We start from the raw sequence: 24,163 nt of genomic DNA, 5'->3' as shown, positions 1-24,163 counted from the left end.
TTAATTTTTTTCCTCCATAGAATTTCAGAGAGTGGAAGGGAGAGGGGAGAGACAGAGAGGAACATCCATGAGAGAGAGACACATTGATTGGTTGCCTCTCACACACGCCCCAACCAGGGCTGGGGATGAGCCTGCAACCAAGGTACGTGCCCTGGACCAGAATCGAACCCTTCAGTCCACAGGCAAATATTCTATTCCCTGAGCCAAACCCGCTGGGGCTTGTTTTATTTTTAAAGTCTACATCATTTCTATTACTTATGCTGTAAGAATTTTAACAAGATCCAGTGAAATTCATCACGAGACAAATGGCAGAATTATCACTTAACATCACTGTTCTTTAAAATTCTGTGTTTGCCACCCTTGAAATCTTAAATTTAAAACCCTAATCCAGGGTGGCTACAGGGCTGAGTGGGATCTAAAGCTGCCCTGCAACAGATGTGTGCACCTGAGCCTTCTATTGAATCCTTTACAAACGAACCATTGGTTTTATTTTTGACGTTTTAATAAAAGTGTCAATAGGCCCAGCTGGTGTGGCTCGGTAGTTGAGCGTCGACCTAGGAACCAGGAGGTCAGGGTTCCATTCCTGGTCGGGGCACAGGCCCGGGTTGCAGGCTCCATCCCCAGTGCGGGGCGTGCAGGAGGCAGCTGACCCATGATTCTCATCATGGATGTTTCTCTCTCTTCCTCCCTGCCTCCCTGAAGTCAATAAAAACATATTTAAAAAAGAAGTGGCAGTCGGTGTCAACGTTCTTTATCTAAAAAAGAACCACTTCTCACACCTGGGGCTGAGGATCCCGCATTCTAAAGCGGGAGCCCCTCCCCTGGGGCCTGACCCGGCCGGCCTCCCCCAGGGCGGAACCAAGGGGCGCGGGCGGCGTTTCCGGGGGGACGCTGACGGAGGGACGCTGAGGGCCGGAAGCTGAGGGCCGGACGCCGAAGGCGGGATTCCAGTCCGCCGCTGGCCGGTCTCCCAGACCGGTTCTGTCCCGCCATGAAGTTTCGCGCTAAGATTGCGGACGCAGCCTGTCTGAACCACTTCACGCGTGAGCGGGTCGCGGCCGCCCGGGGGTGTGGAGGGAGCGAGGGGAGGGCGGGCCGACGGCGGAGGGGCGCGCGGAGGGCTTCCCTGGAGCTGAGGGGACCGGGGCTGAGGGGGGCACGGGGCTGAGGGGACCGGGGCTGAGGGGGGCACGGGGCTGAGGGGGGCACGGGGCTGAGGGGACCGGGGCTGAGGGGCTGAGGGGCGCGCGGAGGGCTTCCCTGGAGCTGAGAGGCTCGGGGCTGAGGGGACCGGGGCTGAGGGGACCGGGGCTGAGGGGGCCGGGGCTGAGGGGCACCGGGGCTGAGGGGACCGGGGCGGAGGGGGGGCGGGGCTGAGGGGGGCTCGGGGCTGAGGGGGCCGGGGCTGAGGGGGGCCCGGGGCTGGGGAAGGGGGCAGGGGGCGGCCGGGCTGAGGGGGGGTGGGGGCACCGGGGCTGAGGGGACTCGGGGGCTGAGGGGGGACCGGGGGCTGAGGGAGGGCTCGGGGCGTGAGGGGGGCAACGGGCTGAGGGGGGCACCGGGGGCTGAGGTGGCGGGGCTGAGGGGGACCGGGGCTTGAGGGGACGGGTGGGGGACTGGATGGGGACCGAGGCTGGAGGTGGGGCTCGGGCTGAGGGGCGGGGCTGAGGGGCGGGGGCTGAGGGGCTGAGGGGGCGGCCTGGGGCTGAGGGGGACCGGGGCTGAGGGGGACCGGGGCTGAGGGGGCCGGGGGCTGAGGGGGCCGGGGCTGAGGGGGGAGGGGAGGAGGGGGGCTCGGCGCTGAGGGGCGGGGCCGTGGGCAGTGCTGCCCCCAGGGTGGTTTGGGACCCTGACTGCCCCCCCCAGGCGGCCCTAACCCGGCACAGGCGGTTTCTGGAGGCCGAGCTGCTGCCCAGGGGGAGCGAGCGGAGGCTCCACGTGACCCGGGAGCCTGGGTGTCCTCACCCCACACCGCACATGCGCCTGTTGCCCGGTGACCAGGGGGCCGGCCTGACCCAGCGGTCCCCGCGCTGGCCTTCAGGTCCCGCACAGCGACCCGCAGTGACCCGCGCTCCCCCGCAGGCGTCAGCTGCATGGTGGCCAAGCTCGCCCGCACCTGCTCCCTGCGCATCCGCCCGCACACGCTCAACTTCATCCTGGCCGACTCGGCGGCGGGCGGCGGGGTCAGCATGTGGTGCGAGCTGCCCCAGGTGAGCGAGCCGCCCTCCCGCCCCGCCTCCCGCCCAGAGGGCACCGGTGGCCCCCTGACCCCGCGGCCCGTGCCCACCCGCAGGAGAACTTCTTCAGCGAGTTCCAGATGGAAGGGGTCTCCGAGGAGAACAATGAGATTTACGTAGAGCTCACGGCGGAGAACCTCTCTCGGGCCTTGAAAACCGCGCAGAATGCCAGGGCCTTGAAGGTCAAGCTGACCAACAAGCACTTCCCCTGCCTGACGGTCTCCATAGAGCTGGTGAGGGGGGTCCCCAGCCCCGGCGGCAGTGGCTGCAGCAGGGCCTCTGGGGTTGCAGCCCGCGGGAAGGGATGGTTTCATGGCAGCCCAGGGCCAGCCGGGCACGTGTGCCCCTCATGACCTTGAGCACACACTGCGTGTGCGACGGGTTTCCGTGAGGAACTGGGGACGCCCACGTAGACCTGGTGTGTTAGCTTTCTTGTCGCCCGTCAGTTCCGCTTGTTCCTTGGCAGGTGTCTGTGTCGAGCAGCAGTCGCATGGTGACCCACGACATCCCTGTAAAGGTTATTCCCAGGAAACTGTGGAAGAATTTACAGGAACCGACAGTCCCAGACTCTGATGTGAGTGATGTCGCAGTCATTTGAATTCCCCGATTTAGCTACGGGCTTTGCAGTCCGTTTTATTTGAAAGTGATACTCATTTTTGAAGGCTGCTCCAGGAGAATGGAACATGTGCCTTTGGTTGTTTCCGTAAAGACCCTAAAACAGCACGGCATGTGGCAGGGATGCCAAATGCTGCCGGTGGAGAGGGAATGTCCGCCCAGTGACGGCACGTACAGCTAGACTGCACTGAGCAAGCCCTTGGCGTTTCTGTCAGGAGTGGTGGCCTCAGGCACCAGTTTGGGTTTCACAGAGGGGATGTTTCCATGTCGCGTGAGGAGTGATGTCCGGGCTGTGACAGCAGCTGGGAGGCTCCTTCAGCTCCGCTGACGGAGTCCCAGGGCAGGGAAATAGGGTGATGCCCCAGGGTCCTTGGCCTCCTGCTCACAACTTACTGAAGGAGCGATGATGGAAATGGAATTCTACTAGAGGGCGCCCACCCTCCTGGGAAGCAACCAGTGCACCAGGCACGGGGGGAGCCGTCTGACGCTGGTGCCGGCACTTTCCTCCTTGCTTTCTTGAGTGGGAAGGCCTGAGTCTTGGGCATCCCTCAGAGGACCGCCGTTTCCCTGGGCGCATGAGGCCTCTGGCTGCAGGCGGCAGTCCTGGAACCAGAAGTGCCACAGGGACCTGGTCGCCGAGGTAACCAGAGGCAGGAATGAGTTAGTGAAACTCTGATTATTTTTATTTTCATATTTTAAAAAGAACTTTACTCAGACAGTTTAAAAACCCAGGATACTGGCGCTTTTAAGCTTACACGCATTCCAAACCTAGGTAGTGAGCAGGCCACCTGCCAGCACTTGGCTCCACTGACATTCTCATGCTGTGGTTTTCTCATTGGGCTTGTAGGTTAGCATTTATCTGCCGGTCTTGAAGACTATGAAGAGCGTTGTGGAAAAAATGAAAAATATCAGCAATCAACTTGTAAGTAACAACTTCTTTAGACAAGAGCTCTGAAGTGTTTGTGTGGGCTGCATGCCTGCCCTGGCACTCGGCACGCGGGGTCCCCTCATCGCCGGTGGCTGAGAGCTACAGCTTCCCGGGTGCCCTGGGAAACCTGCCCGCGTGCTCTCCAGTGGCTCCCGGGAGAGTGTTCACATCTGCCCTCGGGCCTGTGTTTATACTTAGAGTAAAGTCAGCATGTTCAGCCGCTCTGGCTCCCTTCCCTACGCTAGGAAAGAACATGGCACATCTGCGAATGTCTGTGCGTATGAGGTGCTGATTTTGGCAGTGAGCTGAGTGTCCCGTGAGTCCAGGCCAAACGTTCACTCTAATCACTCTCATGCCAAGTAGGTGGCACGTTGCTGTTCTGTTGGTCTTTGTGGTCCACTGCGGCGGCGGGACTTGGCACCGCGTGGGGCGGCGGGGCATGTGTGGAGGAGCCTCAGTGTCAGCTGGTTCACCAGAGCACCTGTCACATGTCCCTGAAGCTTTAAAACGGCTGTCCACCTAATGAAGCATAAGCTTTTGATCTTCATCCTCTGCCAGTCCTCATCCTTGTCACATGGCCACACCCTCCCTGCAGGACCAGCTCTTTCCCGGTTCTGTCTCCCCATATCGCCCTGGAAAGCACCTTTTCCCGTTGCCAGGAGTCCTTCAGACCCTCCTCTGAGCCGCTCGGTGCTACCCGCTAAGTTCCCTGCTGGTGTCTCAGGACCCTGCTGACCTGCTGGCTCCTGGGAAAGGGAAACAGCGTCTCTGCGTCCAGCCACCTGTGGGACTCACTCAGTGGGCTGTTCACGAGCTGGCCAGGTCCTGGAGTGAAAGTTGGCTTTTAGAGGTCTTTGGAATTGCAGAGGTTTTCTGAAGCCTAGAAAATGCTTATGGACCATTTCATCTACAGTTGTGTCCACTTAAGGGTAATTTTCTCTCATGGCTTAGTCTCAGCTCATTTTAATTTACAGTTGGCTTCGGGCGAAGCAGTGAGAGCCGTGCTGACGTGCTCCCATGCCTGCCTACTGTCCGGCTGTTGTCAGGCTGCAGGCTTCCTCTGGGGACGCCCTGGGGACCTCAGGAGAGCTTCCGAGCCTGAGAGAGGCAGGGCAGCCATCTGAGGACCGATGGTTCTCTGTGTGCAGGGCTGAGCCAGCAGGGCCGGGATAGAGGCCCTGAGCACTCGGAGCCTCCCCTGCGGGACCTCTGAGCCCGCTCCCTCGTTCCCTCCTCTCATAACCCAGTGTGCCGTCCCCTTCAGTGTGGTTTCTCCTGTGAGGGAGCCAGCCTCCCAGGCCTGTTCACCTGTCCCTGCCGAGTTCTCCGCTCTGAGGGCTCCTCCCTACGGGGTTTTCCGAGTCCCGGATCCTCTGGCCTGTCTCCTCTCTGTTGCCAATGTCCCGGTGCTATCTGGAGGAGGGTGCTGGGGTCTGTAGGCTCCCTCGTCACCTGGTATGGAAGCTGATGTTTGTGGTGGATTTTTACTTTATTTTTTTGCTTTCCTTTTCTTTTTTAAGACTTTGTGAAATACTCCACTTGCAGATTATTGAAGCAAACCTCAATGGAGACTTGAACTTGAAAATAGAAACGGAACTAGTGTGCGTTACAACTCATTTTAAAGATCTTGGGAATCCGCCATCAGGTAGGTTTTCTGGTAGATCGTGTTTTGCTTCTGAAAAATTGTTTCACACCTTATCGAGGCCTCTGAATAAATGGGAAGAGTTTAAATTCGGGTAACTTTTATGCTTGGGGACACAGGCGACAGCTTGGCTTACTTGCTGCTGTGATGGACGGTGCATGGAGAGATGGGCCTCCTGGGCATGAGTGTGCCTGGCTGGAGGGTGGGCTCAGGGTCTGGAAACCTGGAGCCATCCCAGCTCTGAAATCCCTGTTTCTGCTACTAAAGATTGCAAGTTCCCACCTGGAGCACAGTTGGAAAGGTAGATGGCATTTCTCCTTTTCTCCTACTTGGGTCTCTCTAACTTACAGAATTAGATTGGCAAATGCAGACTTTCCTCAGGCGCGCGGACTGCCTGTCTCAGGCGAGGTGATAGGGACCGCTGAATCAGTGCAGTGAGGGTGAACAACGGCTGATGCCTGGATTGGAGCCTGTGCTGCAGTCACCATGTGGGTGGGGCGGGTGGAGGGAGAGAGGGCCAAGGACCTGGGGGATGCGTTTGCTAGTGACCTGAAGCCCTTCAGTCACGCATGTGTCCCAAACAGTTATGCTAGGCCCTGCCTCTCTCAGAATGGGCATGTGTCACCCCAGGGTTGCTATGCACATTCTAGCATTGCTGTGGGGCTGGGCCTTCACAGTGGAGGGGTGCTCTGGGGAGAGTGAGGCCCATGTGGTCAACGCTTTGGTAATGCTGAGGGAGAGGACTTTGGTCTGACTCATTTTGTTTGTTTTAATAAACAAGAAAGAGGGTTTTCTTACCGTGATGCTTTTCCATAGTTGAAAGGACTTTCTTCCCATTCTGGAAGGAGAGGCCTTGATTAACCATACGTAAGCGTAGAAAGCATTAACTATACATGTGTACTAAGGGATGTCGTCTCCTTTGACCTAAAGGGGGAGATTGGGTCATGTTTTAAGGCCCTGGAAATGAAGATTTCCTGGAAATTGACATAGTATTTCAGAGTCAGTATTTAATAAATTCTTGCTTAACAAAGGGTCCTATCTCCATCTTGCACACTACTTGTCCAGTACGCTAACATAAGGTAACGCAGCTCATTTATTTAAGCAAACAGTCCTCTTTTACATCTAGACGTTCCTGTCATTTTAGCCTCTGAAAATGAGTCTGAGGACCGCAGCCCAGAGCAGATGGCGGAGGTGCAGGTGGACATCAGGAAGTTCCTGCAGTTCCTTGCTGGACAACAAGTGAACCCCACAAGGGGCGTCTGCAGTGAGTGTGCATGTAATGGTTTCCACATTTCACATGCTCGAGTCACCTGTGGCCTCGCAGCTGGTTTGTGGTCTCGTAAATGCAGGGCAGCTTGGTCACGGGGCCTCTGATTTTCCAGGGCTGGCAGATGATTGGGATTCCCCGGGTTCAGAGGTGACAGAGGTGGGTCTGTGCTGTCTCACTGGGCGTCAGCGTGGTCTCTGCGCCCAGAGAGGGGCTGCAGAAGAATGTGCTGACCGTCCTCTGTTAATCTGACCTGACACCTGACCTGACATATGCGGAGCCCTGACACCATCTGGCTTGATTTAGGTTCCTCTCACGACACCTCTGTTTCTTCCTGTGTCTCAACCTGACGCCTGTGTCCTCTCGACCCCTCCCTTGGCTCTGGTTGGCCCATCCTCAGCAGCACCCTGCCTCAGCAGCATGCTCATTCCCTGTACCTGAGCAGTATGCTCATTCCCTGTACCTGAGCAGCATGCGCATTCCCTGTCCCTGAGCAGCATGCTCATTCCCTGTACCTGAGCAGCATGCGCATTCCCTGTAACGGAGCAGCATGCACATTCCCTGTACCTCAGCAGCATGCTCATTCCCTGTACCTGAGCAGCATGCACATTCCCTGTACCTGAGCAGCATGCGCATTCCCTGTACCTGAGCAGCATGCGCATTCCCTGTACCTGAGCAGCATGCTCATTCCCTGTACCTGAACAGCATGCTCATTCCCTGTACCTGAGCAGCATGCGCATTCCCTGTACCTGAGCAGCATGCGCATTCCCTGTACCTCAGCAGCATGCGCATTCCCTGTACCGGAGCAGCATGCGCATTCCCTGTAACGGAGCAGCATGCGCATTCCCTGTACCTGAGCAGCATGCGCATTCCCTGTACCTGAGCAGCATGCTCATTCCCTGTACCTGAACAGCATGCTCATTCCCTGTACCTGAGCAGCATGCGCATTCCCTGTACCTGAGCAGCATGCGCATTCACTGTACCTGAGCAGCATGCGCATTCCCTGTACCTGAGCAGCATGCGCATTCCCTGTACCTCAGCAGCATGCTCATTCCCTGTACCTGAGCAGCATGCGCATTCCCTGTACCTCAGCAGCATGCGCATTCCCTGTACCTGAACAGCATGCTCATTCCCTGTACCTGAGCAGCATGCGCATTCACTGTACCTGAGCAGCATGCGCATTCCCTGTACCTGAGCAGCATGCGCATTCCCTGTACCTCAGCAGCATGCGCATTCCCTGTACCTGAGCAGCATGCGCATTCCCTGTACCCGAGGAAGGGCTGACTTGTCTCCTTGCTGCTGATAACACAGCCCCTGAAAGGACACGTACCTTGCTTGGAAGTGCTTCTGTCTCCCACGTCTTGTGGTCATGGGTCCTGGCTGCTGGGTTCTGTCGCTCTGCCATCACTCCTTCTCTGGGGCGCTCCATCTGCCTTGTGCCTCTGCGTGGAGTTTGCCCTTCGCCTGGCGGTGCCTGACCTTGCCTTCGTAGACCATCCCTGTGGGGGCTGGGCGTTCCTGGAGCAGACTTCACCTTCAGTAGGTCCAGGATTCAGGGAGCAGCCCTGTGCATGGAGGCTCCATAGTGACAGGTGTCTTCTGTCCCCAGATGTCGTGAGTCACAAGATGGTGCACTTTGACCTGCTCCACGAGGATGTGTCCCTGCAGTACTTCATCCCAGCCATGTCCTAGCACTGCTAACTGCATGGAGCCCGGAGACCATTGCCATGACCCGGAGAGGCACGGGGTGATGTGCTCATCATTTGTCAATGTGTCCTCACAGCAGCACAAATTCTGTACATTTCCCTTATTTTTTCCTCTATGATAGTTTAACTAGAAATTAAATTAATGAAATAGTTGAATAAACATGTTACTTCATATTACTGTAACTGGGCAATCAATGGGTCTTCACTACCTGTCACTACTTGAGCCAATTAAGCAGAGACAGGGTTGAATCATATGTGAGCATTTATTCCAGTACTGCTGACAGTATGGGAGAGCAACAGGTCATCCACAAAAATAGCTCTACCCCCACCATAAGTCAGCTGCTTATATTGGGTAGAAGGATGAAGATTACATGGGGAAGTAGGCAAAAGGGTATGCCAAATGGGCAGTGTACAGGTAATGCAGGCTGGAGGTTTGCAAAGGCCTGCGGGTATGCAAAGGGCTCTGGTTTCTGCAACAGGGCTGTTCATCTTTCCATGATAATAGGCAGCTCTGGGATGGGGAGGATGGGCCGCTTTTCCAGGTGAGCTCCCAGGTACCGAGTGCAACTCCCAGCCAGGTTAGAATGTGCCATCTTTAATCAGAACAAGACAATCACAGTTAACAGAGCATGACTAATATTTCTTAAAATTATAGCTGGTCCCCAGTATTCTATTTCTGTCCCTGTCATTTCCTCACTGCTATTTTTATCATCTCATATCTATGAGATTTGTTTGAGATGAAAAATCTCATCCTGCCAAACTGCATTTGCTTCTGCCTTGATAGCAATTCTTGGGGATGGAATACAGCGAATGCAGGATCTCAAAATAGGAAGAGATTGAATACAGCAATAAGCTATCAGACTACGAAAAATAAACAGGAGAAAAATTTAAGAGAATTCCCACATCCCAGACAGGTTAGGTAGCCAGGAAGTTAGGTTGGTTAAGTCAAATCCATAAAAAACACAAAACCTTGTATTTTACCTTGGAGATGGTTTCCCTAATTTGTTGAATGTTGTTTTCTATCTAGAATTGTCAGAAAGATTAAGACAGCACATTCCTTTAAATTCCTCACAATCATGGTTATGCTGCAACAGTAAGTAATCTATTGCTGCCCGATTCTCTAGAACTGTGTCCCTCACCTGGCTCAGCTCTTGATTTATCCCATGTGTAGCCCTGGAAGTGGCATTCAGAGCTTTCACCAGGCTACAAGCCAGTCAGGTCACTTCTGCATTAAGGGGGCCTACCATTACTGGCATAACAAAGATGGTTAAAGCAATATAGTCAGCAGGGCTCCACGGGGGAGATGGTCGTTGCAGTCTGGTGCCACGGCGTGAGAAAGTCTCGTCTGGTTTGGACCCTGTTATGTTTCTGGGGCATGAAGACTGTCAGTCGTGCTAAGGAACAAGGCCCCTTGGTGTTGTTGGCAGGGATATATGAATAAATAGTTCCCCACATACCAGAAACCAACAGGCCAGCAGCTTAGTATGTCCCTTTCTATAAGGGAGAGTGAAATTATCAGAGCAATTATATTGTAGTTATTAGATACTGAAAGACAATAACTAGAACACCCAGTAAAAGACATTCCACACAGGAAGCCACTGCAACTTTTAAAGAAAGCATCCCTGCATCCTATTCCCAGACAGTGGGTCCCAACGTATAAAAGTCCCCATATGTGACTTTCTTCCCAAAATGAATAGAATAATTTTTACATATTAGCAGTAGTTGTCCCACTAGGCTAAATGTAAAGGTCCATTCTGCATAGGTTCCTCCACTGTCAGCGTCAGAGCAGTTGGAGTAGTGAGAAGCTTGTTTCATGGTCCCGTCCATTTCTCCTTTGGTTGGCCCATCGTCCTTGCTCTGCTCATGTCTGTCTAACTGCCTACCAATCTTCCCCTCAAGGATCTTGGCTCTGAATTCTTTCATGGAAAAGGGGCATAGGGTCTCTCCTGAAACTGCTTCATGCTGAGGAGGGACAAAGTTTTCTTTCAGGAGATCCTTGCTCTCTGTCAGAGGGACAGTGAGGCCTGGGCACAAAAAGAGGTGGCAGTGGTGTCTAGAGGTGGTTTCCTTGAGTACATGTAGGGCTTGTAATCTGGTGGAGATGAACTGGGTTATAAAATTTAGTATTATTGGGCAAAAGTTAGAATAGCAAGAATTACAACAAATAGTCTTGTGAAAGGAAAAAACATTTCAGTTCTAATAATTACCCATTGAAACACATTTTTTCACCCTAAAGTCACCCTCATTTTTATTAAAGAGCTAAATTAAGACCAATTTATTTACTGTATTAAGTCTAGTTACAATTTAGCTTGATTGTTTGCATGAACACAGTAAAAATAACTATTGATCATATAGACTTAAAAAAAAAAAATGCTTTGTTGGAATCTCATGATCAAGCTTAGCCCTAAAAGGCAAAGAAGCTGAGCCACCTAGCTGCCATCAGTTTTGCCTGCAGTACCTGTGGACTTGGGTGGATTCCTCAAGTTGAGGTCTCAGGAAAGCAACCTTTGTTCTTACCTGGAAAGACTGCCGTGAACCAGGTGACCAAGCAAGGGACCAAGCTTTCTCCAAGGGCTCTTACTAGCTTCATTCCTTAAAGCTTTCTGGGGACATCCAGAGTCCAGGCATGTTAGATATGACATTTCAAAGTCTTTGTTAATAAAACCACAATTGGAAACTGGTCTTATTGAATTCATGCAAAGAAACGTATTGCTATGGCTTACTCATTAAGAATTGCCAAATTCTGTAGGGATAAGGTAGGGAGAAAAATATATAATTTACCAAATTGTTTTCAAAATGCTTCCTTATATCTGAAACACAAATTTAAGAATCAGCAATACTTTCAACAAAAGTTACAAAAACTATATAATTATTTTTAGTTCATTCAGTCCCATAATCAATTTTTCTTTCTCCTGATTTTTATTGCCAGTACTTCTGTAAATCCAGATATGCTATAGAGCAAGCAAAGTATATCAGTAACCAAAGTTACAGATAGACAAGAACCCTCACTAGCTAAGAGTTTCCAGCGGCTGATGCCTTGAGAGGGAGAGCAAGGAGGGTCCCCAAGGTTAAGAACTCTCAGCAGCTGCTGGGAAGTTCCTGTAATCCTTGCCATGGGTTCAGCCTGCCACAAGCAGCTGGGCCCCCCCAGAGTGGGCTGTGTCCCATCTTTAAACAAACCAAACAACAAAAGACACAAAACAGCAATCAACAGAGACACTGTTATGTACAATATTAGGTGCACCGGTTAATAAGGTGGATTTTTTTCAATAGATGGAGCTACACATATGTTTATATATGCGATTTGATATGTATGCTATTTTGTATTGACAACAAGCTTCAAAACTTCATATGTCAAATTTGCTGATGGTGTTAACATCATAGATATTTTTACACTTAAAAATGTCAAATTTCGTGCCAAAAAAAGAGATTTGCGGGAAGTTTTAATTCATTACTTTATTTTGAAGAAAAGTGCTACTGAATACTTCGGGAAGCTTATGGTGAACATGCTCCATCTCAAGATACCTGTGAATGCTGGTTTAAACGCTTTAAAAGTGATGATTTCGATGTGAAAGACAAAGAATGTCCAGGTCAACCAAAAAAGTTTGAAGACCAACAATGACAAGCATTATTGGATGAAGATGCATGTCAAACTAAAAAGCAACTTGCAGAAAGATTAAACGTTGCTCAGCAAACAATTTCCGATCGTTTACAAGCAATGGGAAAGATTTTAAAGGAAGGAAAATGGGTGCCACATCAACTGAACAAAAGACAAATGGAAAACCGACAGGTCATCAGTAAAACGTTGCTTCAACAGCACGAAAGAAAGTCTTCTTTGCATCGAATTGTGACTGGCGATGAAAAGTGGATTTATTTTGAGAATCCCAAATGCACAAAATCATGGATTGATCCAGGTCAACCATCAACATCGAATTGCAAGGCCAAATGGCTTTGGAAAGAAGACAATGCTCTGCATTTGGTGGGATCAGGAATGTGTGGTGTATTATGAGCTTCTAAAACCAGGTGAAACCCTTAATACTGATCACTACCAACAACAAATAATCAATTTGAACCACACTTTGATCGTGAAACGACCAGAATGTTCCAGAAGACATGGCAAAGCAATTTTGCTTCATGATGACGCATCATCACACACTTCAAAACCAGTTAAAGACACGTTAAAAGATCTTGCCTGGGAAGTATGAACCCACCCGCCGTATTCACCAGACCTTGCTCCTTCAGATGATCACTTGTTCCGATCGATGGCACACGCACTTTCTGAGCAATACTTCAAAACATATAAAGAAGTGGAAAATTGGGTCTCTGAATGGTTTGCCTCAAAAGAAGAAAAGTTCTATTGGGATGGTATCCACAAATTACCTGAAAGATGGGGGGAATGTGTAGCTAGTGATGGACATTACTTTGAATAAAGCACTTTTGATGTTTCTCTTGAAATTATCGTGTTTTCTTTGATTACAAAATCCGCCATTATTAACCGGCGCATCTAGTATTTACAGGCGTGCACAACCTACAGACAAGAGCTTCACACCATGCTCCTTGTCTGTCCAGCCACAGACACCTCAGGATGCCCTGCATAAAAACAACCACTGAAGCAGAGCAATGTCTCTCATCCCAGAGTGGATCAGACTAAGGGCTCGGAGACCAGGCAAGGACCACTGGAGGTCTCTTGCCACACAGCTGATCAGGCTCGCCCAGACGAGAAGCAGTAAAATGCCTTCGGCACCATACACAGTGCATACTTCCTTACAAAGAAGCCCAGAGAGGGGCAGAAAATACTTCTGCTGTACAAACACGCTTGATTCCTCCTCCTGTCATACAAAAACGCTTGATCCAATTTAGGTCTCAGGTGATTGCTGAGGCTGCGGCTGGGACTCAAACAGGACAATTCCTGGCAGCACTGCAAATAAGAGTCCAGGCCTCAGCCCCAGGAACCCCCAGTCCAGGCAGCAAGCGGGATCCCCAGTACTCACCCCAGAGGAGTCCCTTGCTTATGTCCCTTCGTGGTTGCCAGAATATGTAACCAGACAATCAATGGATCCACACTGCCTGTCAAGACTTGAGCCAATTCAGCAGAGACAGGGTTGAGTCATAGGAGCGTTTATCCCAATCCTGCTGGCAGAGGGAGAGCAGCAGGTCACCCACACACATCTGCTCTGCCCCCACAGAAGCCAGCTGCTTGTATTGGGTAGAAGGACGAAGATTACACGGAGAAGCAGGCAAAAGGTATGCCAAATGGGCAGTGTGCAGGTAATGCAGGCTGGGGATTTGCAAAGGTCTGCGGGTATGCAAAGGGCTGTCTGGCTCTAGTTTCTGCAACAAGGTTGTTCATCTTTCCATGATAACAGGCAGCTCCCAGATGAGGCAGATGGGCCGCATTTCCAGGTGAGCTCCCAGGTACCGAGTGCAACTCCCAGCAGGTTAGAATGTGCCCTCTTTAATCAGAATAAAACTACCACGGTTAACGGAGCATGGCTAATACTTCTTACAATTATAGCTGGTCCCCAGTGTTCAATTTCTGCCCCTATCATTACTTCTTTGTTCTCATGTCTGTTTTGTTTTGTTGTTAAGAAATTGAAAGGGAATTATTCATCCAGACTTTACACAGGCCTTTTACTGGAGCTGTGAGCCCTCCTGTACTTAGAATTGCTGACATGGCGCTTCTTCCCCAGGTATCGTCTCCAGCTCAGTGAGGTGTGGCCACAGGCCCTGCAGGACCAACCTGGAGCACTTCTGCGCCTGGGCTCACCTGTCTGCTGGCCTCTGTCCCTGGGAGCCCATGGCGGCCCTCTGCCCCAGGTTGCTGCCTAAGGTGCGTTAACAGTGGGAGAGCCCCTGTTCACCTGCATCACACAGAGCGGCCCTTCTGGTCTTCCCTCGAGAACTAACGTGTCTCCGTCCACTGCCGTCCCGAGGAGGACAGGCAGGCAGCGCAGCCTCTCGGGGTTTGCCCTGTGGCTCCTTTACTTGGCTAGTCCGTTAAGGGACATGCCCGGCCAGTGGCAGGGATGGGATTAGAACCCAGAATTCTGTCTCATTTATAGCCCTTTCTCGCACTGTGGCTAAGTGGCCGAGATAATGAGTAATACATGTCAAAGTTAACATCCACCAATCATTTTAGGAACCTGGAAAGAGCGTCTTAGTTTCAAATCTGTTGTGGTGAAGTTAGTTTCCATGCAATTTTTACAACGTCGTAAGCCAGCTGTAATTCCCCTCCACTCCGCATGCTGTCGACTAAGTGATACCCATCTTGGGATCTCAGGGATGGCAGCCCAGAGGTGGGCAGGAGGAGCAGCAGGAGGTGATGGCTGTGCCTGGCTCCCCACCCTATGTGCCCCCCCCTCACCCCCCCCGCCAGCCCTGGTGCCACTGCGCCAGCATCTACAGCACACGGTCCTGTGAGTCAGGAATGTGAGGTCAGTGTCTGGTGACTCTCCTCCTTGAGGACATGGGACCCTCCATTTTGGATTTGTGGGACCCAGGGGTGGCTCCAGCTTGGCCCTGAGGGTGTCGAGGGGCCATCTGTGGACGCAGGCTGGTCTTGAACCCCACACAGCAGACACTGTGTTGGACTCACATCACGTGGTCGAGATGACCCAGATGGCAAAGACTTCCAGAGGGACCTGTCCTAGTTCATGACATCAGGTATTGCTACTGAATAATGTTTGTTTTTTAAAATATATTTTTATTGATTTCATAGAGAAAGGAAGAAGGAGGAAGAGATAGAAACATCAATGATGAGAGAGAATCATTGATTGGTTGCCTCCTACATGCCCCCCACCGGGGATGAAGCCCGCAACGCAGGCATGTGCCTCAACCAGGAATTAAACCGTGACCTCCTGTTTTATAGCTCAACACTCAGCCACTGAGCCACGCTGGCTGGGCTGAATAATGTTTTTATCCCCTGTGGCTTTAGGGGAACGTGCTCCCAAGAAGAGGACGAAGGATGAGAGCCAGGCTGGAGTGGGTGAGCTGGGGCTGAGGTGACACAGATGAGCAGACACTAAAAACTTCTCCCTGAGTGTGCGTCATGCTCCCTGCACTTTGCACTGGGACGAGGTAAGGGCAGCAGCGCTCACGGCGATTTCCTATCCCTGACACGTCAGGGAAATCAGATGGTCACTAGACCCTGCAGTGCTGAGAGTGGTTGGTGCTGGGACGGTCACTGTCCCTTCGGTGGAATCGCAACAGGTGTCTTTGCAGAGAGAGGGGGAGAGGCACGGAGGAGCAGGTAGGGGTCAGAAGTCATCCCTTCACTCCCAGGGACCAAAGGACCAGGCGCCCTTGGGGACCACCGTCAGGGTGTTTGAACACAGAGCTATGGGTGTTCCATTTTATTCTGAAGCCAGTGGGGAGCTGGGGGCTTTAGAGGACCTGATGCATGTGTTAATTCAACAGCTGTGAGTGCACCAGACAGAGGGCTCCTCAGAGTCCCGGGGCAGCAGGTGTGTGTGTCCTCCACCTCGGACACTGGCCTAGGCGTCCTGTGATGGACAGAGCACCGGCCGTGTCACCCGCTGTGTCACAGTCACCCGGGGGAGAGCAGGTTGACTTTAGCGCAGCTGTGCTGAGCCCCATGGAGGGAGGACTCACTAACACCCTCAGGACACTTTGATCTGAAGGAAGCAGCCCCGCTGGTGGGTGGTGGGGGGTGGTGAGGAGTGTTTCTGAGGGGACTCGCAGTTGGCTGATTGTCCGCAGGTGCTGACCAGGGGGAGGGTCAAGCCTTTAAGTGCCCTGGCCTCACAGCTTCGCCTGGGCTGTGACGGGGCAGCAGGAGCCATGGGGCCGGAGAGCAGGCTGCTGGTCCCAGCCCTGGCGCTGCTCTGCTTCCTGCCTCCTGGGCCTGGGAGCCGTGCAGAGGGAGGTACGTGCACTCTCACCAGGATCTGGCAATTGTCTCTTGATTTTGCCTGAGTCCAACTAGTGACCAAACTGTGCCTGGGCACTGTGCAGCTCTGCGTGCTGGCTGGGGAGGCTGGGTGCTGGGAGGGCTGGGTGCCGGGAGGGCTGGGTGCTAGGAGGGCTGGGTGCTGGGGAGGACTGGGTGCCAGGAGGGCTGGGTGCCGGGAGGACTGGGTGCCGGGAGGGCTGGGTGCTGGGAGGGCTGGGTGCTGGGGAGGCTGGGTGCTGGGAGGGCTGGGTGCCGGGAGGGCTGGGTGCTAGGAGGGCTGGGTGCTGGGGAGGACTGGGTGCCGGGAGGGCTGGGTGCTGGGGAGGCTGGGTGCCGGGAGAGCTGGGTGCTGGGGAGGACTGGGTGCCGGGAGGGCTGGGTGCTGGGAGGCCTGGGTGCTGGGGAGGCTGGGTGCCGGGAGGGCTGGGTGCTGGGGAGAACTGGGTGCTGGGGAGGACTGGGTGCCGGGAAGGCTGGGTACTGGGAGGCCTGGGTGCTGGGGAGGCTGGGTGCCTAGGAGGGCTCTTATCGCTCGTAGGTAGCAATTTTCTTCTTGATTGGTGTCCCTTAAGTACTGTGTCCTGTGGAGTCAGGAGGAACAGAACCAAACACTGGTCATTAAATCTGAAATACAGAATTTGTGGTTAAAAAATCCAAATAGGCTTTTGTTCATCAACTTAGTGGAGACAAAGGACAGTGGGTAGCCGGGCGCATGCTTTGCTTCCGAGGCTCCGGGCTTCTGCCCTGCACGATGGCCCCCACCCCCTTAATCCAGGCCTCAGGGACCCCACCCATCATGCCCTGGTGAGTCTGTGCTTCCTAAGGAGGAGCTGGGGTGGGGATTTCCTAAAAGGAGCCATTCTCCAAGCCATTTAACTAATTGCATCAGGAATATTTGTCCGGGAAGTAGCGTTGGAAACTCCAGGTGATGCTGTCCAGCTTCGGGGCAGCTCATGGTCCTGCTGTGCTGATGACCATGGGGTCAGGCCCCAGGTGGGGACAACAGGTCGCCCTCAGCCCCGCCCACCCAGAGCCAGCCACCAGGACACTCCATGGTGATAGTCATTCTGTGTCCGGACACTGAGCCCTGGACATGTGGCCAATGTGATGGAGAAACTAACCCTAACCTCTTACCCTTATTGTGTTTTACTATATTTTTATTGGTTTCAGAGAGGAAGGGAGAGGGAGAGAGAGAGAAACATCAGTGATGAGAGGGAGTCATTGATCGGCTGCCCCACCACATGGGGGACTGAGCCTGAACCTGGCCGCGCGCCCTGGCCGGGAACCATACTGTGGCCTCCCGGTTCATAGGCTGATGCTCAGCCACTGAGCCGCGCCGGCGGGGCTTAACCTTATTCACTTTGAATTAAGCTCAGGCAGCTCTGTGGCTGTGGCCAGCATGTGGGGCAGACACACAGGGACAGTTCTTTCTCAGTCATAGCACCTCTTCTCCTTGTCATCTCGGGTTAACTGTGTGGCCTTACACACTTTACTCCTGGGCCGTGTCGAGTATGTCCGGACCCCCCGGGGAGGAAAGGGCGGAGCAGGGTGTCATCCTGGTCCCTCTGACCTGTGGGGTGGGTGCCAGCTCCGTGGGCAGGTGGCTCGAACAGTGGGCAGGCACTCGGTACCTGGGAGCTCACCTGGAAATGCAGCCCGTCCTCCTCATCTGGGAGCTGCCTGTTGGCATGCGAAGATGAACCACCAGAGCCGACAGCCCTTTGCATACCCGCAGGCCTTTGCAAATCTCCAGCCCGCGTTACCTGTGAACTGCCCATTTGGCATGCCCTTTCGCCTACTTCCCCATGTAATCTTCTGACTACGTAATGCCCTCCTCCAGCTCAGAGGACACCGCAGGCTTCAGAGGGCACTCTGTCTGCAGTGGTCCTCCGGTAGGCACAGGACAGGGACAGGAAAGCACACATCCCTGAAGGGGCTGGGGTTTACCCCCAGCAGACACAGTGCGAAGGAGCCAGCGGGCGGGGGCTGTGAGGGGCCAGGTGGCTGCGGGAGGCCCCCGTCAGCCCAGCGCAGACCTTGAACTCTGCAGGGCCCGAGCCTGTCAGGGTTCTGGGGACAGCAAGTTCTGGGACAGAGTTCACAGAAACGTGCCTGGGCCTGCAACCCGCAGTCCTCAGCCACCCTCCCTGGACCTTCCAAGTCCCCCCACCCCACCCCACCCTGGGAGCCCGCCTGCGCCCCCAAACACCCTGTCTTCTTGGTCCCTCCCTTCTCCGGGTAAACACTAATCCACACACAGTCCTGAGGCAGAGAGTGGTCGGTGCCACACCAAACGAAACGAAGAGCTGGGAGTGGGGTGGGCACAGCGAGCATGCCCGCAGCCGTCCCCCGAGTCCTTGTCCACAGTGATCTGACCTCGGCAATCCTGCAGTGCCCGGAGAGATGGCCTGCTTGGGCAGACACGCGGCCCCTGCGTAAAGCACGCTTGCTAAGACGAGCTTCTGAGGACGGGAGAATGTGTTTCTGATTAGGAGGGTGTCGCGGGGCGTCCTTCTGTCCGCGGTGTGAGGCGTGTCCTGACCTCAGAGCTGCTCCCTTTCCCCGTCTCCTAGGGGATTTTGGAGGAAGCCGGCCGGCTGGCCACCGCCCCTGTGACCGACCCACCCCAGGGAAGACCTCAGTGCCCACGGCCCGGGAGCCGACCACAGGAGTTCCCGGTGACCAGGAGAGGTGAGCTGCCTGTTCTCAGGGGACTTACAGGCTGTTTCCAAGTATGAGTCCAGTATTTCTTTCCAAAGGAATATTCCACCTTCATGTCAGTGGAGGGAAAAAGGATTTTTGCAGGAGTTGCTGGGTTAAAGGACCATTCACAGACTGAGCTTCAACCAGCTGCTGTTTTAGGTGACATGGTGACGAGGAGACCCTGGTCTGAACCTCCTTGCCTGGCCTGTGCTGTAGCAAAGACGGATCCAGACACTGAGCTCACACCCCACATTGGCCACCGTGTCCCCTCTGCTGCCACAAGGGGTGTGAGCGCTACAGTGGCCGTGTGGTGTCTATGAACTCAGACGGTCACTGCTGCAGCAGCCGGCACCTGGAGGGCCTTCGCGTTTATTGGGCCCTGGGCTGGCTCTGGGGGGGAAGTGGCGGCTCCTGGGTCTCGGGCAGTGTCCCCGCTGACACCTGAGGGCGCAGGGGCAGGGCCCTGCGAGTGACCTCTGCTTGTGGAGTCCGTGCTGAGAGGGGTGTGGCCTGAGGCATTCGAGGGGTCCTTGTGGGCTGCTGAGCTCTGAGCTGTGCCCTTCACTCTCCCGGCAGCAGCCGAGGGCAGCACCAGGGAGGGGGACAGACAGGCTTCCTCTCCCTCCTGTTCAGAGGCCCCCAGGATCCTTCCGTGGAAATCGCAGGCTGCGGGAGCGGCGGAGGCCCGGGCTGCCACCTCCGACCGACGTGTGCCGTTGGGGAATCGGATGGCGTCTTCTGGGAGCTGGTCCAGGTGGGTGTCTGGGGGCGCAGGTGACCCTCGGGCCTGTTGGGACCCGTATTTTGAACTTCCGGTCCTTTGGACACGGCTGCCGACTTGGGTTTACAGCTGATGTAAAAGTGCTCACTTCCACCCGCCTGGCCGGGGTGCAGCGTGGACATCGGACATAACTGTGCCCAGTTCTGATGAACGAGGCTCGGGGTGAGAGCGGGCTCAGGAGCGCTCCTGGCTGCCCTGGAGGGTAGGAATGCCCGCCTCTTCCTGGACGGCACCAGCGCTGGAGCCACCGAGCTCAGGAGCCGGGCTGTGCGAGCCCTGCTGGCTGCTGGCTGCTGGCTGCTGGCTGCTGGCTGAGGACATGCACCAGCGCAGACACCACCGCCCATCTGACCCTCACTGGTGTTACCCTAAATTCCAGTGCGCCTGTCCCACGGGCCCCTGCAGCCTGAAGGTGGAGGTCCCCTCCTGTGCCGTGGGGCCACTGCGCTCTGCAGAGGACCTGGCCCCTGAGCTGCTTCCCGGGACGGATGCCACATTAGCCACTGTCACCACGGGGGCCCCCATCCAGGCGGCCGCATCTGCTCAGACCAGCATCCCGACTTCACCGTCTGCCGTGTTGCCCAGAAGGTAGGGTGAGGGGTGTGGAGGCCAGTGTCCCTCCTAGGGGCTCTCTCCTCCAGGAGCTCGCCCAGTGAGCCATGCGCTCACGCTGCCTTGTGCACGTCAGGGGCAGCGGCAGCCCTGGCCACGGCTTCAAGGCACAGGCTCTGGGCCACCAGGTGGCGCAGTTTCCTACTAGCGCCCCTGAGAAGCTGGCACCGTTTCCCGGCCTTGAAAGTGTTCTCTTGCTGCTGGAGGTTCCGTCTTAGGTCATGGTGCGCTGGGACCCCACTTTGAGAACAGTGACCGTGAGCCCGCGTTCAGGCCCCACAGACCTTACTTGCGGCTGCTCCCTGCTGCGTCCCGTTCCTCCCGGTAATGTGTCACTGTCCTGGGATCTGAGGCTCTGCCCTCTCCCCACAGCCCCCACGGCCTTCCTCCCGGACCTCCCTGCACCCTCAGCCTCTCCACACCCCGGCCTGGGCACCAGCAGCTCTGGCCCCACGCTCAGTGTCACGCCGCGGATCCTGTCGCCCATCGCTTTCCACAAGCTGATGCTCAGGCCCTTCCGAGTCTGGGGTTCCGGGTTCAAGTCACTTCCGAAGATGCTCTGTGTCTGGTGATGGACTTCGGGGATGGTTCTGGGGTTCAGATGAGGACCCACCGTGCTACTGGGCACATGGCTGTCACCACCTTCCACCGGTACAGGAGAGGTACGTGCTCAGGAGCATGGGCGGGGGACATGCTGAGGAGAGGAAGACCTAAGGCATGGTGCTGGGACACGGCCAAAGAGACGCTGGGCGGTCAGACCTCCACATTCTAACAACAAAGACCAGGAGCTGCGCTCTGCCCGCCCTTCCCGCACTTTCTCTCCCTAACCCTCCTCCCAGTCCCGGGGAGACCGCCTGCCCTCCACTCGCAGGGACAGGAGGCCAGAGGGGCGGGGCCTTGTCCTGAGGTCGGGTGGCTAAGGCTCAGGCCTTGCTTCCTGCAGGGCAGAGTGGAGCCAGTTGAAAGTGTTGCTAAAACCCGTGGGCTTCGGCTTTCCCCGCTGCAAACCTTGGTTGGTTTGGTGAATGTGCTGAGGTCTGGGGACAGGGCAGACGGCAGTGTGGGGGCTGGAGTGGGAGGCCCAGCCAGGTTCTGTGGTTAAGCCCCAGGCAGTCATGGGGGTGTGGGGGGGGGCTGCAAGGAGAGAAAAGGTGGCTCAGGGGGCAGGTTAGTGGCAGGAAGTGGAGTCCAGCTGTGTGGGGTGAGGACTCGGGTGTGCCTTGGGGCCCCTCAGGTGTGCATGGGGGCTGGGTGGCAGGTGGGACCTGCTCAGGGCTTCATCCTGGGACCCATCAGAAGTCGCCTAACATGTTAAAGCTGGGAGTCAAATGAGCAACTGAAAACCCACGGGTGGGGTTGGGATTAGGGAAGGAAAGTGCTGACGGTCATTACCTGCCGCTGTGTGACAACCGCCCACAGCCCGTACAGCACAGGCGTGCGCTCGCACTGGGAGCTCCTCGTCTCACACGGTCCCCGTCAGAGGGCGGCCCTGGAGGTGGGCCGGCTGCCACCAGGATGATGGGGACGTCAGTCATGGGTCTGTGTTACTCAGCGGACTAGCCAGCTTCTTCACACGAACACAAGCAGATGAGAGCCACCCACGTGCAGGCACCTGCCAAAGTCCAGCACCAGTTCACGGGGCAGAGACGGCGGCCACTGAATGGGCGGCCTGCAGGGTCACATGGGGTCGTGCCATCCGGTGGGAAGCCAGGAAGCATGGGGCCACTCTGTAACCTGCCGTGGGGGTTCTACAGTTATTCCCACTGGACGGTTTACTGAAGTGTATTCTCGCCTGGCTGTGGGATGCCAACATCTGTTTTCATTCTTGCGACTTTTCCACGCACAGAATTAGCTACGTAATCCTCCGGGTCCAGGGCAGAATGAAAATGCCACCCGCTTGTTAAAACCTTACGAAGAGTTTTGAGACAGCAGAGTGTTAACCCATATGCTGCGCCCTGTGGAGTGTGGGGGCTGAGCCACAGCAGGGGTGCGAGCCCACGAGATGGCCCTGTTCCCACAGGAGAAAGGAACAGCGTGGCCGGTGTGCCATGTGATTTCACATGCTGGTCGCCCCCCCCGGCCAGGCCACAGTGTTAGCTGCTGTGCGTGCTTTTCACACTCCCCAAGCGACCACCCTTCTTCTCTGCAGAAGGTGTCTACGCGCTCCGGGCGGTCCTTCACAGCGAGTCCCACGGAGCTGAGGTGCGGCTTGGGCCTTACTACGTGGAACTGGGCCCCGAGGCTCCGTCCGTGTTCCTGAATGCCAGCAGTGTCCTCAGGGACCACGTGCTTGCCTTCGGGGGCTCCCCCACGGATCCGAGAAGTAAGCCGGGCACCCAGCCCCGCGCTCTGGGCGTCCACATCCTCACAAGTCCCCATGCAACACGACAGCACCGTGTGTGCCTCCCACACAGAAGCAAACCATTTCAAAGGCACCGACACAGCGACCAGGCAGGGCTCTCTCCAGAGAGAAAACACTTAGCTTTTTAAAAAATATATGTTTTCAGTGATTTCAGGGAGAAAGGGAGAGGGAAAGAGAGATAGAAACATGAATGATGAGAGAGAATCATTGACCGGCTGCCTCTTGCATGCCCCCCACTGGGGATCGAGCCCACAACCCAGGCATGTGCCCTGACCGGGAATCGAACTGTGACCTCTTGGTTCATAGGTTGATGCTTAACCACTGAACAACACTGCCCGGGCAACACTTAACATTTTACTGAGAGAAATTTTGTGACAAAGTTCATGTTTCCCAGGCCTGTCTGTTTCCAAAGCACAAACTTTGAATTTTGAATGTATTGCAATGGAAGGAGAGAAGATGGAGGGATGGGGACAAGGGCATGTGTGACAAGGGAAGCAGCTCTGAGACGGTCTCCCTCTGCCTTTCACTTTCCTTCCAGGCACCATCGTTTCCCACCATTTTCCACCCGTTTCCTCCTATAACGTGTCCTTCGCCTTGCAGACCCATGTGGGGGGCAAGTGGGCCTGGTCCAGCGTGGCCGTGCGATATCGGATGCAGCGTACGTTTCTATTCTAACTCGGGGTCTAATGAACCCTCTGCAGTCAGTTGGGGTTACGACCACGTCAGCACCAGGTCTGTGGTTCGCTCTGCCAGGGCCCCGCTCACCATGAACCGCAGACCTGGAGGGATGAGCAGGTGGGCGGTTCCATGCGGAGTCAGCAGAGTGGCCGGGTCCCCTGATGAGCTCGGGCCAAGTGCCCCCAGGTGCCCACCACTGCTCCGTGTGCAGTCCGGCGTCCAGATAGCCGTGACCACACGGGAAGGTGGGGACACGACTTTACTGGCAGATCCCAGCCTCCCGGCTGAGGTACCCCATGCCCCCTCTGTTGCAGCCGTCTTTGTCTACACCAATGGAACTGTGTTTGCCACTGACACCGACATCACTTTTGTGGCCGTTACCAAGGAAACCACTCCCCTGGAGTTCACGTGGTTCTTCGGAGAAGACCTGCCCGTGAGGACAAGACGCAGGAGCATCCAGAGAAGGCTCAGCGCCCCCCAGTGGTGCGTAGTGGTCCTCACCACGGGCAGCTGTGGCAGGGGCAGCGCAGTTTGCAGATGCCGAGCTGGCGCTGACATGATGTAGTGTCACCCTCGCACGGAGGGCTGCCCTGTGATTCGGTCACACACGTAGATCTGAAGGCCGTGGCAGAGGGTGGGGCCTTGGGACCAGGCAGTCCAGGCGCAGGTGCCATTCCGCCCCATCATGGCCTAAGCGTGTTCCTTAGCCATGACAGTGCT

At 55.2% G+C, this 24,163-nt stretch overlaps 2 protein-coding genes across 2 annotated transcripts in view; both read left to right on the top strand.

Annotated features, from left to right (window-relative positions):
• Positions 1 to 922: 922 nt before the first annotated feature.
• Positions 923 to 8,578, top strand: HUS1 (HUS1 checkpoint clamp component). Its single transcript, XM_008147108.3, has 8 exons — positions 923 to 1,043; positions 2,083 to 2,210; positions 2,294 to 2,470; positions 2,704 to 2,811; positions 3,700 to 3,774; positions 5,326 to 5,425; positions 6,567 to 6,686; positions 8,299 to 8,578. Exons 1-8 carry the CDS (start codon positions 992 to 994, stop codon positions 8,379 to 8,381), a joined length of 843 nt encoding a protein of 280 aa, XP_008145330.1. The 5' UTR covers positions 923 to 991; the 3' UTR covers positions 8,382 to 8,578.
• Positions 8,579 to 16,195: 7,617 nt separating this feature from the next.
• PKD1L1 (polycystin 1 like 1, transient receptor potential channel interacting) overlaps positions 16,196 to 24,163 on the top strand; it is a 57,637-nt gene continuing 49,669 nt past the window's right edge. Inside the window, exons 1-8 of the mRNA XM_054726599.1 lie at positions 16,196 to 16,280; positions 18,881 to 18,998; positions 19,644 to 19,764; positions 20,171 to 20,379; positions 20,776 to 21,065; positions 22,553 to 22,726; positions 23,304 to 23,423; positions 23,758 to 23,926. Of these exons, the coding sequence (XP_054582574.1) occupies positions 16,196 to 16,280; positions 18,881 to 18,998; positions 19,644 to 19,764; positions 20,171 to 20,379; positions 20,776 to 21,065; positions 22,553 to 22,726; positions 23,304 to 23,423; positions 23,758 to 23,926 (1,286 nt within the window). The remainder of the gene's footprint in view (positions 16,281 to 18,880; positions 18,999 to 19,643; positions 19,765 to 20,170; positions 20,380 to 20,775; positions 21,066 to 22,552; positions 22,727 to 23,303; positions 23,424 to 23,757; positions 23,927 to 24,163) is intronic.

Source organism: Eptesicus fuscus, chromosome 14, assembly GCF_027574615.1.
Source record: "Eptesicus fuscus isolate TK198812 chromosome 14, DD_ASM_mEF_20220401, whole genome shotgun sequence".
Taxonomy (NCBI): Eukaryota; Metazoa; Chordata; class Mammalia; order Chiroptera; family Vespertilionidae; genus Eptesicus; species Eptesicus fuscus.
The sequence above is the reverse complement of the archived record's forward strand: the minus strand, read 5'-3'. Positions and strand labels throughout refer to the sequence as shown.